Below are 15,254 nucleotides of genomic sequence, written 5' to 3' on the forward strand. Positions count from 1 at the left end.
GTAATTAAACAAAATACTACAAAATATACACCTTTTTGTTAATTTAATATTTCTTATAAAATTTGCAGAAGTTATATATCGTCCAAACTTATTATGTACGTATCGTCCAAACTTATTATGTACGTACAGTCTAAACATAATTGTGTATGTACACAAAAGTTATCATGAAGAGAGATTTGAAGATAAACCACAAGAGAGATTTGTTTATATTCTTGTTGGGACAAGTTACTGTACGGTGGGATTGGATTGTTTATTTAATTGTTGTCACAATTCATTTACACTGGGAGCATGGAGGAAGGAAATTTCGAGCCGAGCTAGTCATGGTCATAGCGGGGAGGAATGGTCACAGCGAGCTCTGAGATGAACCACACCGTAATCCGTCTGATAAGTGGTTCCCGTAATGACCACATTGCTGAAATTCCTCAAAATCTATCATCATCACATCGTGTGCGGAGGAATACACCTGTAGCTCAGTTAGCAAAAGTTTATGTGAACGCCAAGACCGAATCTCAACAGTAAATTTGCTAACATCTTTCATATTCTTCGCAAAAAATCATTAATTGAATTACCTGATGGTTTTAAGGAAGTTATTTCAGCCGATTGGCCCGATCAATTATGTGAACTAGTTCCGGCGGAAGTAGGCTATTTTTGTGTGTGAAGTGTTCTGAAGGTAATCAAACAGTCAGTACATCACATGCGTGTATAAATCGTACAATATCCAGACAGCAGAAAAAAAGACACATGAACGACCTCGCACTCAAGCTACGACGTTGTACACACGCAACCGTACAGCCAGCATAGACGCTCACCAACAACCACCGGCAAACGAGGCGAGAGGCTAGGGGCATCAGGCGGTCGAGTGTTACCGTGGTACCAGGGCGTGTGGAATCTGGAAAATGGTGGTTAGTTCCGTAGCTGAGCGTTAGCAGTACCTGTGGATTTTATCACACTTTTTATGTAATTCATCTGAGTGGATGCTACGGAGGAGGTGATTATTGTTAGCTGTAGAATAAATGATTTATTCGTGGTTTTAAGGTGATGTCATCTAAATCTAGTTTTGGAGTTGTGTGTGCATCATTATTTTTTTTTCTCTTCGGGGAAAACTGGACGTTCGGTCAACAACAACGAGGAAATAACTGATTTCACATTTTTCAGTGCAACGGTAATTGTGGTTTGTGTTTATCTTCAAGCATTTTTACAGGGTTTGTCAGTAATTCAAGTGCATGTTGGATGTAGTTAGCTTGTGTTGATGGTTGAATCATGGAGGTAGTGAAGGAGAACTGTCTCCCCCTGGAAGGAAGTGGAATATCATCCCGCTTCTCTTGAAAGTGAAGAACAGTTTTTATTGTTGTTACTGTGAATGTGATGTGTTTCCTGTTTCACCTTTCATGTGTTCTTGTGAGAAGATGCATCTGGACAAACCGTTGCAGAAATCAATTGGGGATGTCTTCCTTCATCCCTTCCTCCATGCTTCATCATAAGGTTTATCAAAGGATAAACATGTTAAAGCAACACAGCTACAGTATCATTCTGTCAACAGCTTCCTTATTAATACTAGAACTTTTGAAAAATCCTTCATATTTTGATGATGAAAACCCAAGTAATTTGTTTTGAAATAGTGTTTGTTTTTTTCCTATCAATCAGGTGTTCACTGACCGTATTCATTTATAAACTATAGACTATAGTGTAAATCGTGATCTGTCTCCATCAGACGCTAGTCAACAATACCGTGTTTGATAATTGTAGATTTGTTTAAAATTCAAACCACTATTTGAAACATTGAATTCAAATTCTACTTTTTCTTTTCAGGTGCTTGAAAAGGATCACACAGAAATGTAGGAGTTCACACTTATTGGAATTATACGCGCTATGTCCGCACCTTTGAGCATCGCAACATGTTTCTCCAAACTTTTTAAGTAGATTTTGAAGAAGGAAACGGTCTGATACAAAGTGAAAGGGATCTCATTTTGCTGTAACCCTCGTTCGGGAGGACATTCAGTCAAAATGCCTTTTGGATTACGTTTGAAGAAGACTCGCCGTTACAACGTGACGAGCAAAAACTCCTACGTTGCTCGTATACAGCTACTGGATAATACACTGCTTGAGTTGACGCTCACACCAGAGAGTCTGGGACAAGACTGTTTGGATACTATTGCTCAGCGATTACAACTTGAAGAGGTATGTTTCCAACCCATACCTCGTCTACTACTTGGCATGTTAACTTGGCATATTTACTTGGCATTTCCCTGAATCCCTTATCCAACAAGCAGGAACCTTTTTTTGTTGCCTTCATATCATGATGTACAGCGACAATCCACATAAACGGGCCTTGTTTTTGATGCTGGTTGGGCAAATAACATTGTAGGTTGGCTCCTGATCCATACTTTGACACAAAAATAACCCACCCTGTAAAGCACGGTTTATACTTCATGCGAATGGGAATTTGACGTGAATTTGAAGGCAGGAACCCTCCTTTCGCAGCGGTATTCGCAAGTGAGTTGAGCAGAGTTGAACTGCTGCGAATTATTCGTTGTGAATTTATGACGTCAACATTAGCTTCGCATTCGCAGGAAGTATGAACCGGACTTAAATGAAGTGACACAAATGTTCTGGCATGACATACATGTAGGGAGTAGCCTGAATGGGTGCTCGGTTTTATGCTCCGAGGGTTCAAACAGTAACTGAATTATGAAACATGAGAAAAGAAAACATTGTTCCTAAAATTATGATGTGTACAAAGTACCTTCTCACTGCATTGGGAAAGATGCATACAACCGGTACCTATATGATCTCTAATCTTACCTTTTCTGAATTATTAGGAATTAAGAAATTTTTAATGAAATGAACACAGCAGCCTATATTATCGTAACAATGAGCATCCGATGACAGCAATCATTTAAGATGTAGTGTTTTCCCATACGCAGATTGACCATAATGCCCTGTCATCATGAACATATCTGGTCCCAAATATACACATTTTGTAGGAGTCAGTACATCCACTCAAACGTAGAGTTCCCAGCCCATTGTTGTTGTGCTATTAAACTCTGGAAAGCAGTTTTAAATTTCCCCAAACTATTTAGTTGGAATTTGTCCCACTGTTTCAATGGCACTTTGCAAAATGTACAGTAACCTGGTACACCAGAAGCTTCATGTTATTAAAATGGCTAAAAAAGTAGAGTGCTACCCTGACCTTGTCAAACCTGTTGATGTGATCATTCTGTCACAAGTAACCACAATCAATTCTCAGAGGTCTAAAAAATCTGTAACAAATTTGTTCTTCACAAAAAGTTCATCTGAATTTCCATATAATATAGTGCACTTTAAGTTTGTTTGTGGGGTGGGGGTAAACCAGAGGTGTGCTTGTAAATCAGTAACGTCAACACAAACAATACAAAGCAAGCTAACAAAAGTGACTTACTAACATTTTTAGGACTCTCCAAGTTAATTTTCATAAGCCTGTATGAAAGTCCTGTTAGCTTTTTATCATAAATTGCACGTAAGCCCCTTCTTGGTTTAGTCTTCTCTTGTAACTAGAAGACCATGATGTGGAAAGACTGAAATTCCCGCTGCAGTATGTCATGTCTGGCTAGCTAGGCAGGAGGTACAGTTCATCTAAGGTCATGTCTGTAAGGATTTACAGTCTCAATAATATTGCGGCTATAAATTTACAAACTTGGGTTTGCTGAGTCATTACGGTTTGTACATTCTAAGTTCCTGAGATGGGACATTCCAAGTAATTACTGTACAACAAATTAGGCATGTGGGGTGTGAATACAACAACTTTTTCTAATTAATGTAAATTCCTAATCCTTTAAGAATGTTCTTAACTATTGGAAATAAGCTTAGGTAGACTTTGTCAGTTTGTGTTGCAATTGCTGTCACTGTCCACACACGATGATACGTTGTGGGTGGTTTTGAGGGGCACAAATTGTAATTGTTGATTGTACAACAATGATGTAGGTGTTTTAATTAGACCCATGCACCACTGGCCAGTAGACCGTAACACTTTCTTGATTGCGTAGGGGAAAAAAAGAACTGTGCCTTGTGGAAATGTGCATAAACTTTGTTTTCAAATTGAAAATGTGAACAAATTTTGAAACGTTCTGTCTCAGAATTAGAAAACTGACAATTATAATTAAATCAAATTCTCTGATGCGCATGATTGGCAGAAGCAATTTTGCAGATGAAAGAGTTCATGATTTGACTCCCATGTAAGGCAAAACAAGGCGACACTGAGACGGGAATAGATTTCTTGGCAGATTCTCAATCTCAGTCCAGTCATTCATCATCCGCTACTTTGACATTCGGTGAATGTGCCTGAACCTGAATGTCAACGTATCCAATGTCTGCTATCATACATGGTCTTGTAATGTATGCAGTGCGACACACAGCCTCTCTGAGAGGCTTGAATTTCACCAGCAAGCACCCTAGCAATGTGTGAGGCCGAAGATACTGTTTTCTTTTGGGGTTTCCAAGTGGCAATTGAGAATCATGTTTTAAAAGATGAAGACACAGTAAGCAATTTCAGATGGAATTTGTTGTATTTTGAACCACCTGACACCTTATCATTTTTTGACGCTTCCAAAAGCGATCTTACTGATCTTTATATTTATAAGAGAACATTCTCTAGGGGAGGTGCTCAAAGACTGTGAAAGATGTTCACAGCTACTCTTCACCAGGGGAGCTACTACGTAAGATGAAATTCTAGACTTGTTGCCAATGATGCATGAAGTACACTTTTTTTTTTTTACAATAATGTACAACATCACATTGTAAAAAGCAGCACCATTCCAATCTGCCTGGTTTCTTGTTTATGTTTTTATTGTGACCTCAGCTGACACCTGATGGCCAACTCATACAAACATCCTGTCAAGATGTAGGAGCTTTTACAGAAAAGAATGGTGTTTGGCTGAGGAGTGTAAGTGGTGGAGCCTTCTCTCAGAAAATTTGCATTTTTTTTTTCTTAGCAGTGTCTGTCAGATTGAGTGACTGAGTTCCTTGGAGACACTCAGATTTCATTTCTCAAATGGAATATTTGTGGTTCAAAAATGCTAATTGAGTTTGAAAGCTGTGCCACATCTCTCTGGAAAAAAAACCCACTGTGTGTCTTGTACAGTAGTGACTGATGATCAATTTGAAAAATTAATGAGAGTTTAGTTAATCTATAGTGGTTCCTACATTATGAGGACACACAAGTAATAGTCACGTTCTGAAAAGGTGTTGGCTCTGAGACAAAAGCCAATTTTACATTTATATACAGTGTAGATGGTTCTCAATGTATCCACAACCTGCCCTAGTGTCATCATCATACAATTCAAATCAAGAGCCAGCACCACTACAAAAAAGGGATCACTACATTGTACAAGAGCTTATTGTAATTTCACCATGCCATGCCGTAGAGTGTCATGGCCGAGTGGTTAAGAGCATCTAACTCAAGTTCTGGTGCTAAGTCACCAGAGTGTGGGTTCGAATCCCGGTTGTGACGCTTGTGTCCTTGAGCAAGATACTTTACTCTAATTGCTTCTCTTCACCCAGGGGTATAAATGGGTACCTGCGAGAGTAGAGGTTGATATTTTGAATGAAAAATCCTTTGGAGCGATTTAAACGGTTGCCCAGGTTGTATACTCCCAAGGGAGCTGAGAAACATTAAAAAGGGATGTTATTGGCCCAATGACCAGGGCACTAATGTAAAGTCATTGATACGGTTATTGTGAAATGCGCTATGAATTGGTTGTTATTATTATGCCAAACCTCATCTCTTATGGTCTTCGATGATGACTTAAATGAAATTACAACATTTTTCAAACAAGCATTCAAACAATACACCCTTACTCCATGGATACACATAGTTGTGGTTTTAACACTTTGAAAAGCAGTGCTAAATTCCTGTCATAGTGACATTGACCCAGGCTTGACCAGGTCCTGTACCCAACATATCTGGCATAACTTTACAGGTTGAATTGTGTGACCTTGCCCTATCCAGAGTACTCACACACATCATGCACACATCATCATCCCTATACCAAGTATGATTTGTGGGCCAGCCCTCCTAATTCTTGTCTGCTGGTACTCACCAGTGGTTGGGTTTTGTTTTTCGAGGTCATGAAATAAAGTGGTAAATTTTATCATGCGTGGTTCATAGTTTTATCTCTGAGAAAATATGTGCATTATGGACACAAGTGAGAAATTGGACTTTGAGATTGTCATATGGTTTTGTTTACAAAAGAAAATACACGCTTTTAATGATGATAGGCAACATGATCAGTATTTAATCACGGCTTGGATGTCTTTTTGATTGTGTTGTTCCTCATATAAAATGTTACAATTCACGTTTAGCCTTGGAAACCATTAATGTTTTGCAAATGTTTTATATTTAGGAGTTGGCGATACTTTCAAACTTTTTGTTCTCTGCATTTCATTGTGTTATACAGCTATAATATAATAATTATTTAGAGGACCATCAACCAACATAGGGCTCACTGGTTAACTCAGTTTGTACTATCATGTAGAGATCACATAATGAACAGGTCACAGAAGTTGGAAATCAGCCAATTTTTCTTTGCTTACTCCTTGTTTTATAATAAATGAAATTTCTGTAGTCTAAATGAGTGTTCAGTTTTAACAAAAGTAGGCCCTACTGCACATTGTACCAGCATCTTGACCAGGTGGTGTCAACATCACTTTGTTAATGTAGGTTTGACGTAAAGAGTTATTACTATATTAAGACCATACCCTTGTTCTGGCACTGATTGATAGTGATGGAATGTTCATTTTATTGATTGTTCATTTTCCTTCTGTACTTTTTTATATTCTCCAAACTCTTAGACCATGTACTTTGGGCTCCAGTACATCAACAAGGGATACAAGCTGCGATGGGTAGACCTTGAGAAGCCACTCAAGAAGCAACTTGAGAAAAACTGCCAAGACCCCATCCTTAGATTCTGCGTCATGCTCTACGCTTCCAATGTTCAGCAACTCAGACAGGAGATCACGAGGTGAGAGAGAAATAAACTTTCCAAACACTGGCATTAGTAGAAATCTTTCAGAATGCAAAAGAACAGGGCCCAATTTCATAGAGCTGCTAAGCCGATAATTTGCTTTGCATGAAATTTCTTCCTTGTTAGAAACAGGATTACCAACCAAATTCTTCATGTGTCTTTCAGGATTTAAGCAAACAACAGCTGAATACTAGTAAGAAGCATTAGCAACAAATGGAAATTTGGTTGGTAATCCTGTTTTTGTCAAGGAAGAAATTTCATGCTTTAAGCAAATTTGTGTGCTTAGCAGCTCTATGAAATTGGGCCTTAGTCACATCAAACTACTTGTACTAACTAAGTAAAATGTTTACCTCGATTTGAAACCGCAGGCACAAACATTTATTACGATAAAATTCGATTTTGACCTTCATTACTTTCCTGAGAAGGGCCTGGAATAAGATGGAGGCCATGGCCTTCATTGCCCTTGTCTTTGCCTTGGTGCCCCTTCACAATGTCCTCATGGACTTTCCATAGTGCCCTTTGTAAAAATGAAAATGGCCTTGCCCTCTCAAAGATAAAATTTCAGGCATGTCCTGTAGAATTGACCGTATTGAAAATGAATAAATTCTGTGTTTACCACACCACATGATCAGTGTTTACTAAAACAATATATTCCAAATACAGGGGCCCAATTTGAAGCATTATATCAGTGATTTATTACACTTGATATGATATGATATGTAGAGTGTATAGAGCAAGTAGCTCATGGAAATCAATAAAGGTTCCATCTAGCTAGAGAGCCTTTTCCTAGATTACTTTTCACAGTACTTAGAGATCCCAGTGTGTGCTTTCCAGCTCCGCCATTTTTGTTTTGCTGTCATCCTCCAAATTCCATCAGCCCCTTGTCAATGACACTAGGCATTGTTATGCAGGTATTTCCATATGGACCATGCTTTTGTGTGGGATGACAATGGTGTGGGCAGAGTGAATGTCTCATGCTGTGCCACAGACATGTGAGAATGACACGGCTCGCTGCTCCCGCCTGCCTTCCCAATGGTTTGGCCCAAAAATTTCACTTCCGAGGTTTACACATATATTTCCGATTATCTTTTCAGTTTTACCTTTTGTCGGCATTTAAAATATTGCAAGTCCGACGAAGATAGTACTCGCTGAATTTGTGGCTAGATGCATTTTGTTACCAAAATAAGTATTTTTTGTATGCAGACACCGACGTTTAATTTAATTGAATCTATTTCCTTCCCCATGGTTTAATATTTGTTATCTGAATATATATTTGTATATATTTATATGTTAACTTTCCATGAGTTTGGTGGGAAAGTTACCCCACATAAATAGCCCAAAAGGAAGGAACATGGGACAATACGTATTGAGAAAGTTTTATCAAACACTTGTTTTCTGTTACCCAAACATGGGTTTATGGTACATGTACATGTACTCAAACTTAAAGCCATTGGACACTTTCGGTAAACAGTATTGTCCAAAGGCCCGCACTTCGTGTATCACAACATAAAATAACAAACCTGTGAAAATTTAGGCTCAATCGGTCATCGGAGTCGGGAGAAAATAACAGGAAAACCCACCTTTGTTTCCGCACGTTTCGCCGTGTCATGACATGTGTCTGCTATAATACGTAATTCTCGTTGTCGAGAATTGATAATTGTTTTAATGTTTTCTCAAAAAGTAAATCATTTCATGGAATAATATTTCAAGAGAAGAATTTTACCATTACTTTCTGTAAACCCTGTAAGTTATTTGTAAATCTGTGAACTTTTATTTTTTGTTTTGTTACAATGTAAATCCTAAACATTGAGGTCTACATACCGTAATAGACAAGGAATGTGCTTGTTGATCTTTAACCCTCTTCAGAATATGTGCGGTGATCCGGTTATCTTAAATTTATTGCACATTCATAGACGTTGCAATTATATTTGTTGAACTCTTAAACTTCACGGATACAAGCATGCCCTTGGAAAAAACAACCACAGAAAATAAATAAACAAATAAATCAATAAATTATACCACTATAATACAAACACATTCCGCAATAATGATTTTCTAGTTATTTCTTTAGAAATCTTTGACAAAATCTGAACAACATTGAGTAACCAAACCGACAAGTTGCGAAACACAGTCTGTGTACTTTACATACATGCTTGTGGTTTCCACCCAGTTTGGGTTTGCTTTCGTTTTGGAGAGGTACCTGCCCACTGAAAGGGAATTGATCTCTTGCCACTTTGAATGAACTCTAGATTATTGAGGTTAAACCCAGGAAAAAGAAACTAATTTTCAAATTCATCAGTTATTTATAATTGATTGGGTTTTTACCTTCGGAGTTTGTATGGTTTTGGATTCTTTTCTTCTTATCAAAATGGATTTAGGAGAAAAAAAAACATTTTAAAAAATGAGCAAATTTCTTGTAGGGAATACACTTCAGGTCGGAATAAATTATGAACATGTTGTGAATGATTCATTGATCAGCTTCTAAGAAACTGCTACAGCACGAGTCTGCACAGCACGCCCCTTTTACAAACATTGATTTCATGGAAGACGGCAGCCTTGTGATGTACTGGACAGGTTTCTTATTTCCTTGGGCATAGAGAAAGGAATTTGCTATGTGAATGTTTTTGTTTGTATATACACTGTATACATGTACATTGTGTACATTGGACATGCAGGCCTTCATTGAGTGCACATTTTGACGAAAAAACATGTTTTTGTACATGGATCTCATTTCTTTTACCTACATGTACATGTAGCAAATTGCATTCTCTTATTATTACAAATATACTACTTTTCCTGTTAATGTTTTGATTAACAACCCAAAATGTTAAACTCAAATATCAGCTTGTTTTGTTAACAAGTTTGTATCAGAATTTCCATCTTTAAACATGGTGGAAAATGTCTTTCAGTGTGCAGTTAAGGCTTTGTCCAAAACGGCGACTTCGGCTACAGCTATGGCTAGATCGACCACGTCTACCTACAGCGAACGCGCTGGTCTAGCCATAGCTTTGTATCAAAAATTGCCGTTTCGGTCACGGCCTCATATTCCAGGTTGCGTAATGGCTACACTTAATCCAAGCAATGCGTTGAATATGAGAATATTTTGTACACTGTACAGTGTGTTAAGTACACCAGTTGTGCACGTCTTGTTATGTGTGTGGTTGTCATGGTTGTAGCACCATAGGAGTTTGCTGTAGGCCTATCTCTAGTGTACGTAATGTTCGTGTTCCTAACCCTACCCTAGAATACAAAAAAGGCAATACCAAGGTGTTTTTCTGGATGCAGGAGTGACTTACATTACCCCCTGATGAGAGTGACCTTGGACTTGGCACATTAAAGGAACACGTTGCCTTGGATCGGACGAGTTGGTCAAAACAAAAGCGTTTGTAACCGTTTTTTATAAAATGCATATGGTTGGAAAGATGTTTTAAAAGTAGAATACAATGATCCACACAAGTTTGCCTCGAAACTGCGTGGTTTTCCTTCTACTGTGCGAACTAACATGGTCGGCCATTTATGGGAGTCAAAATGTTGACCCCCATAAATGGCCGACGTGTTAGTCGACAAGGTAAAAGGAAAACCACGCAATTTCGAGGCATGTTTGTGTGGATCATTGTATTCTACTTTTACAACATCTTTCTACCCATATGCATTTTATAAAAAACGGTTACAAACGCTTTTCAAAGACCAACTCGACCGATCCAAGGCAACGTGTTCCTTTAAACATTGACCAAAGTGACACTCTTGATGGAGTCCAATAACATGGGGTAGGAGCAGGTGGTTCTTTGGGGTTAATGGATTATTATTGCTCCCAAGCATTTTTCACTGATTCCGCAGGATATGCCTAGTGCTGGTGTGTACAGAAAAATGGATGGATTCTATTAAAAGGCTGTAAAGTACAGACACAAATTTTCATAATTAATGTTTAAATATGTTTTGTTGGGAACAAATCATTGCTACAATCATTGCTCCCAAACTCCCTGATTCTGCAGGATACACCTTTGCTGTACTAGTAAAAAATGGATGGATTCTATTTACAATTTTTGAAATGCACACATTATAGGCTACATGTGAAATGTAGAAAAAGGATCATTATTAATATTCATGTGTTTTGTTGGGAACAATCATTGCTAATAAAATAAGGAAATTACCTTGAAGGCCGTGTCCAAATTGATGTAAAGTAAATGTTTGATTGTGTTTTTCTGAGTACAGTATGCACACTGTACATGTATGTTTGCAAGTGGAAATACATTATTGATTTTGACATCAATATTGACACTCATTGCGATGAACACGTACACACATGTACACCTGTAAGGTATTCATATTAACATTTCATTGCAAATACAATTTAATTGCAAGCATGCATTTATAAAGGACAATGATATTCAATGTAGTGTTAAAAGTATTTGCAGTCAAACTTTGTGTATTATTTTATCCACGACAGTCGACAGTGTGCCATTTTCCCACACTGATTTTCTTACACACCTGCATTTTACAAGAATGTCTGTTGTGTAGTCTGGAATCTTAACTATATAATGGATCTGGGATTCCATCTTTGTAACTTGCTTCTGGGCAATGGATTGAGATCGATTGAAACAGAAGAATGTGTGTTTCTGTTGGATAGATGGCATACATGTAAAAAACATGTTTGTCATGCATGCATGCGTTGTTAAAGTGTTGTCAGAAATGGTGGCTCGCTACACTGTTTACAAACACACCTTATCTGCTTAGTTTCTCCACAATAAATACTTTTTACAATTATAAACACAGGTACATTAGCTTGTAATCAAGCTTAATCATAGATAAAACCTGCATTATTGTACTGAATTGTTTCTGAATATGCTCATCAATTTACTGTTTGAGTGCATATATATGGTAACAAATAGTTAATGAAATGATCTCAACACCTCAAAACTATTTTTGATCTAAGAGTTTTTAGAAAACACACATAATGTACACATTGTGTAATTCTTTTGTGAGAAAAATATTTCAAGTTGTTGTACACATAGAACAATAAAAATTGCATCAGTAGTGCAATATTGATCAATACTTTTTAAAAACGAAACAATTCAAATACAGAGATATTTTTAAAAACATACTAGAGCTAAGAGCAGTAAACAGATAGGGAAATTATGGTGGTAAAAGCACTAGCTGTAAATTCACATGTTTGTTCTTGTACAGTAGTTGTACATTACATGTATTATCGCGATCTCTTCAGATACATCTATTGTAAGGCCTATCAGCTGACGTCAATCCAGCCAAGTATTAACAGTTTACGGCTTCTGCATAATTTGTGCGATTCTCTGGGATTTATTGAGCTGCCAATACAGATTAGTATATTAGACAGTTGGGAAACACAATCGGTGCTTTGTTAAAAACACATGCCCTGCTGCTAATGATGTAAAGGTACACTTAGCCATATTATAATGAACAAAAAATGAAGTGTGCATACGCCTATTGACGTTATTTATTTGGGAATACAAGAAAAGGTTATTTATTTGGGAATACAAGAAAAGGTGAAAAATTTAATATTTATATAAATCAATGCATTTTTTGCCTTGTTTCCTTTGTTCTCTCTGATGACTGTGTTAACGCCCAGAGCGCCTTGTTAATGGATTTGTACACTTTACAATAACTATTGTTATTGTTACTAATTATTACATTTTTATTCACAGTATACATGTACCTTTGTTTTTTGGAACCGTTTCAAATTTTTAATCATTTAATCAACAACTAACAGGAAAATGTCAGTTCATTTATAAGTGGTAACATTTTTAGCCTTTGCCAAAAATCTGGAGTGGTTATATGTCCACTCACGCAGGAAAAAAAATCTCTAATTGTAATACACAATCTGAGAACAACATTGTGTGAAAATATACATTTCTCAGATTGAAATTTGTTTTAAAGCAATTTCTCTTAAATCGCATTCCTTAGAAGGGAATCATATTTCTCAAAATGTTAACATAATTACCAACAGCTACCAGGTTTGTTTTTGTGGTCATTAATTTTTGGAGTAATTACTACCAAATATATAGGGGGCCACCTACTCTCCCTTTAATGGTACTAAGCTGTAATCTTCTGCTAGACAAATTTACTTTGTAGGATATGCTTGTAAGTATCAAGCAAAAATAATTGTTATCACTGGTAGTACTATTTACATATACATGTACTTCTCAGTTTATGGTCTGCCAACGCAATTTGCTGATTAATATATATGTACTTTAAATTATTTTCCGTCATATTTTATCTTTGTTCCAGGTACCTGTATTTTCTGCAACTCAAAAGTGATATAATTGAAGGTATACTGCCGTGTAGTCCCGAGCAAGCAGTCCTCCTCGCTAGCTATGCTGTTCAAGGTATGAAACACACTTATGAGTCGTAGAGTTTGGGGCTGAAATGTCTCCTGATGAATGTGTATAAAAATACATGCAACAGTGCGGCCCTTCCATGAACAATTTTGGTTTCTTATAATATTATTCGGGGGAACAGTGAAAGCGTTTTTTTTTTTTTCCCCGTTTCAAATACATACGATGTATGGATGAAAATATATAACTGGGCCTATCTCTGCATCTTTTTACACTTTATCCTGTGTAATGGCGAAACAGCTTTTCTCGATAGTCCCTACTTGATTTTCTTAAAATGTCATTATTTTCCAGTGAGGCTGTTTGGCCATGGAAGGGGTTGAGTACTGTTGTAAGAACCTGTATTATATCATTAATAACCAAAAGGCTAGCATGTGTGAATTTAATGTATGTAGTTGAACCAAGATTTTAATATATAGGCTTGAAATCAACTCTTCACCCCACAGCCCCACACATTATAAGCCTGACTTGACATTATAAGCCTGATATGCAAGGTCTCACCTTCAGGTCTAGCCAAGGTTTATAAGCCTGATATGTAAGGAGAAGCCAGACATTAAAGGGACTGGACACTATTGGTAATTGTCAAAGACCAGTATTCTCACTTGGTTTATTTAAAATGCATAAAATAACAAATCTCTGACAAATTTAACTCAATTGGTCATCAAAGTTGCAAGAATATAATGACAGAAAAAACACCCTTGTTGCACAAATTTGTGTGCTTTTAGATGCCTAAAAAGTTCTTTTTAACATTTGAGTGAGAAATAACCCCTTTTTCTCAAAAACTATGTTACTTCAGAGGGAGCCGTTTCTCACAATTTTTTAACTATCATTATCAACAGCTCTCCATTGCTCGTTACCAAGTAAGTTTTTTTGTTTTAGTAACGTCCAATAATGTCCAGTGCCTTTAAGATGTACGTTCCACTGACTGGCTACAACATTGTGCAGAATAACCCATGATTGATCATTTCATGGAGGTAGAGAAGTCATTGGTCATTTATTGAGTGTTTTTATTTATTAAGTGATTATTGCATCTTCTTGTGATTTTTTATATTTTTTGCAGCTGAGTTTGGAGACTTTGATGCACAGCGTCATAACGTGGAGTTCCTTCATGAGTTTGTTCTTCTTCCAAAGGTAGTTTTAACTCATTTTCTCCTTATGTAAAATGGTCCTAGATTAAGCTGTCTTTTTACAAAGGTTTTAAGACGATTGCAGACTGAAAGAGCAGATAATTCAGTCTGGACACCATGAATGGTAAAGACCTCCATTTACTGCATGGATTTAAAAAGTTTGTTTTGGAGGGGGGCTATTTCAGTGAAGTGTTTTATCTTGGTCTACCTGTATTTTAAAACAGCACATGTGGTTAAAAAAAGACTAAATCACTGAACCCTGTGATTTGACCCTGCCTTACGTGGTGGGCTGGTGCGTAAAAGTTTAATGCATTAATGTATGATTTGCATTTCCCGATACCAGTACATAAACGTGATGTAAATTTTTATTAACTCTATATAACAACATATGGTCAAAGTATTTCACCTGAAATTTACATCTTTACCATTGTTGCTGACATATGGTTTATTACCTCAAGTGGGAGGGCATTATCGCCATAAAGTGAACAAGTAGCACTTTGGGCCTGACTACCTGTATTTTCATCTGTAATGAGTTTTTCCCCTGACAGTTTCAAATCACATGTTTATGTGTGTGTACAATTCAAGGAACTTTCACTTTCAGTGTGTTTCTCTGAATCAAGACTTTGATCATGCCACTGCATGAGTTCACTGTATTGGACATGTCTATTTGATTTAGGTCCGAGAAATGAGTCAGGCATGAAATTATTTTACGCATTGGTGCGTTTCTGTTCTTATGAAAGGAATGTTATACAACCGTGAGTTTC

The 15,254-nt window shown here is 37.0% G+C and overlaps 1 protein-coding gene across 2 annotated transcripts in view; it reads left to right on the plus strand.

Annotated features, from left to right (window-relative positions):
• Positions 1–508: 508 nt before the first annotated feature.
• Positions 509–15,254, plus strand: part of LOC139947930 (tyrosine-protein phosphatase non-receptor type 21-like) — a 32,132-nt gene continuing 17,386 nt past the window's right edge. Inside the window, exons 1-5 of one of the 2 annotated variants that reach the window (XM_071945800.1) lie at positions 509–988; positions 1,810–2,178; positions 6,826–6,995; positions 13,260–13,357; positions 14,424–14,494. In XM_071945800.1, coding sequence (XP_071801901.1) covers positions 2,005–2,178; positions 6,826–6,995; positions 13,260–13,357; positions 14,424–14,494 — 513 coding nt within the window. In that variant the 5' untranslated portion in view covers positions 509–988; positions 1,810–2,004. The remainder of the gene's footprint in view (positions 989–1,809; positions 2,179–6,825; positions 6,996–13,259; positions 13,358–14,423; positions 14,495–15,254) is intronic. The other variant, XM_071945810.1, reaches the window with a different exon arrangement.

Source organism: Asterias amurensis, chromosome 1, assembly GCF_032118995.1.
Source record: "Asterias amurensis chromosome 1, ASM3211899v1".
In the NCBI taxonomy this organism is placed as follows: Eukaryota; Metazoa; Echinodermata; class Asteroidea; order Forcipulatida; family Asteriidae; genus Asterias; species Asterias amurensis.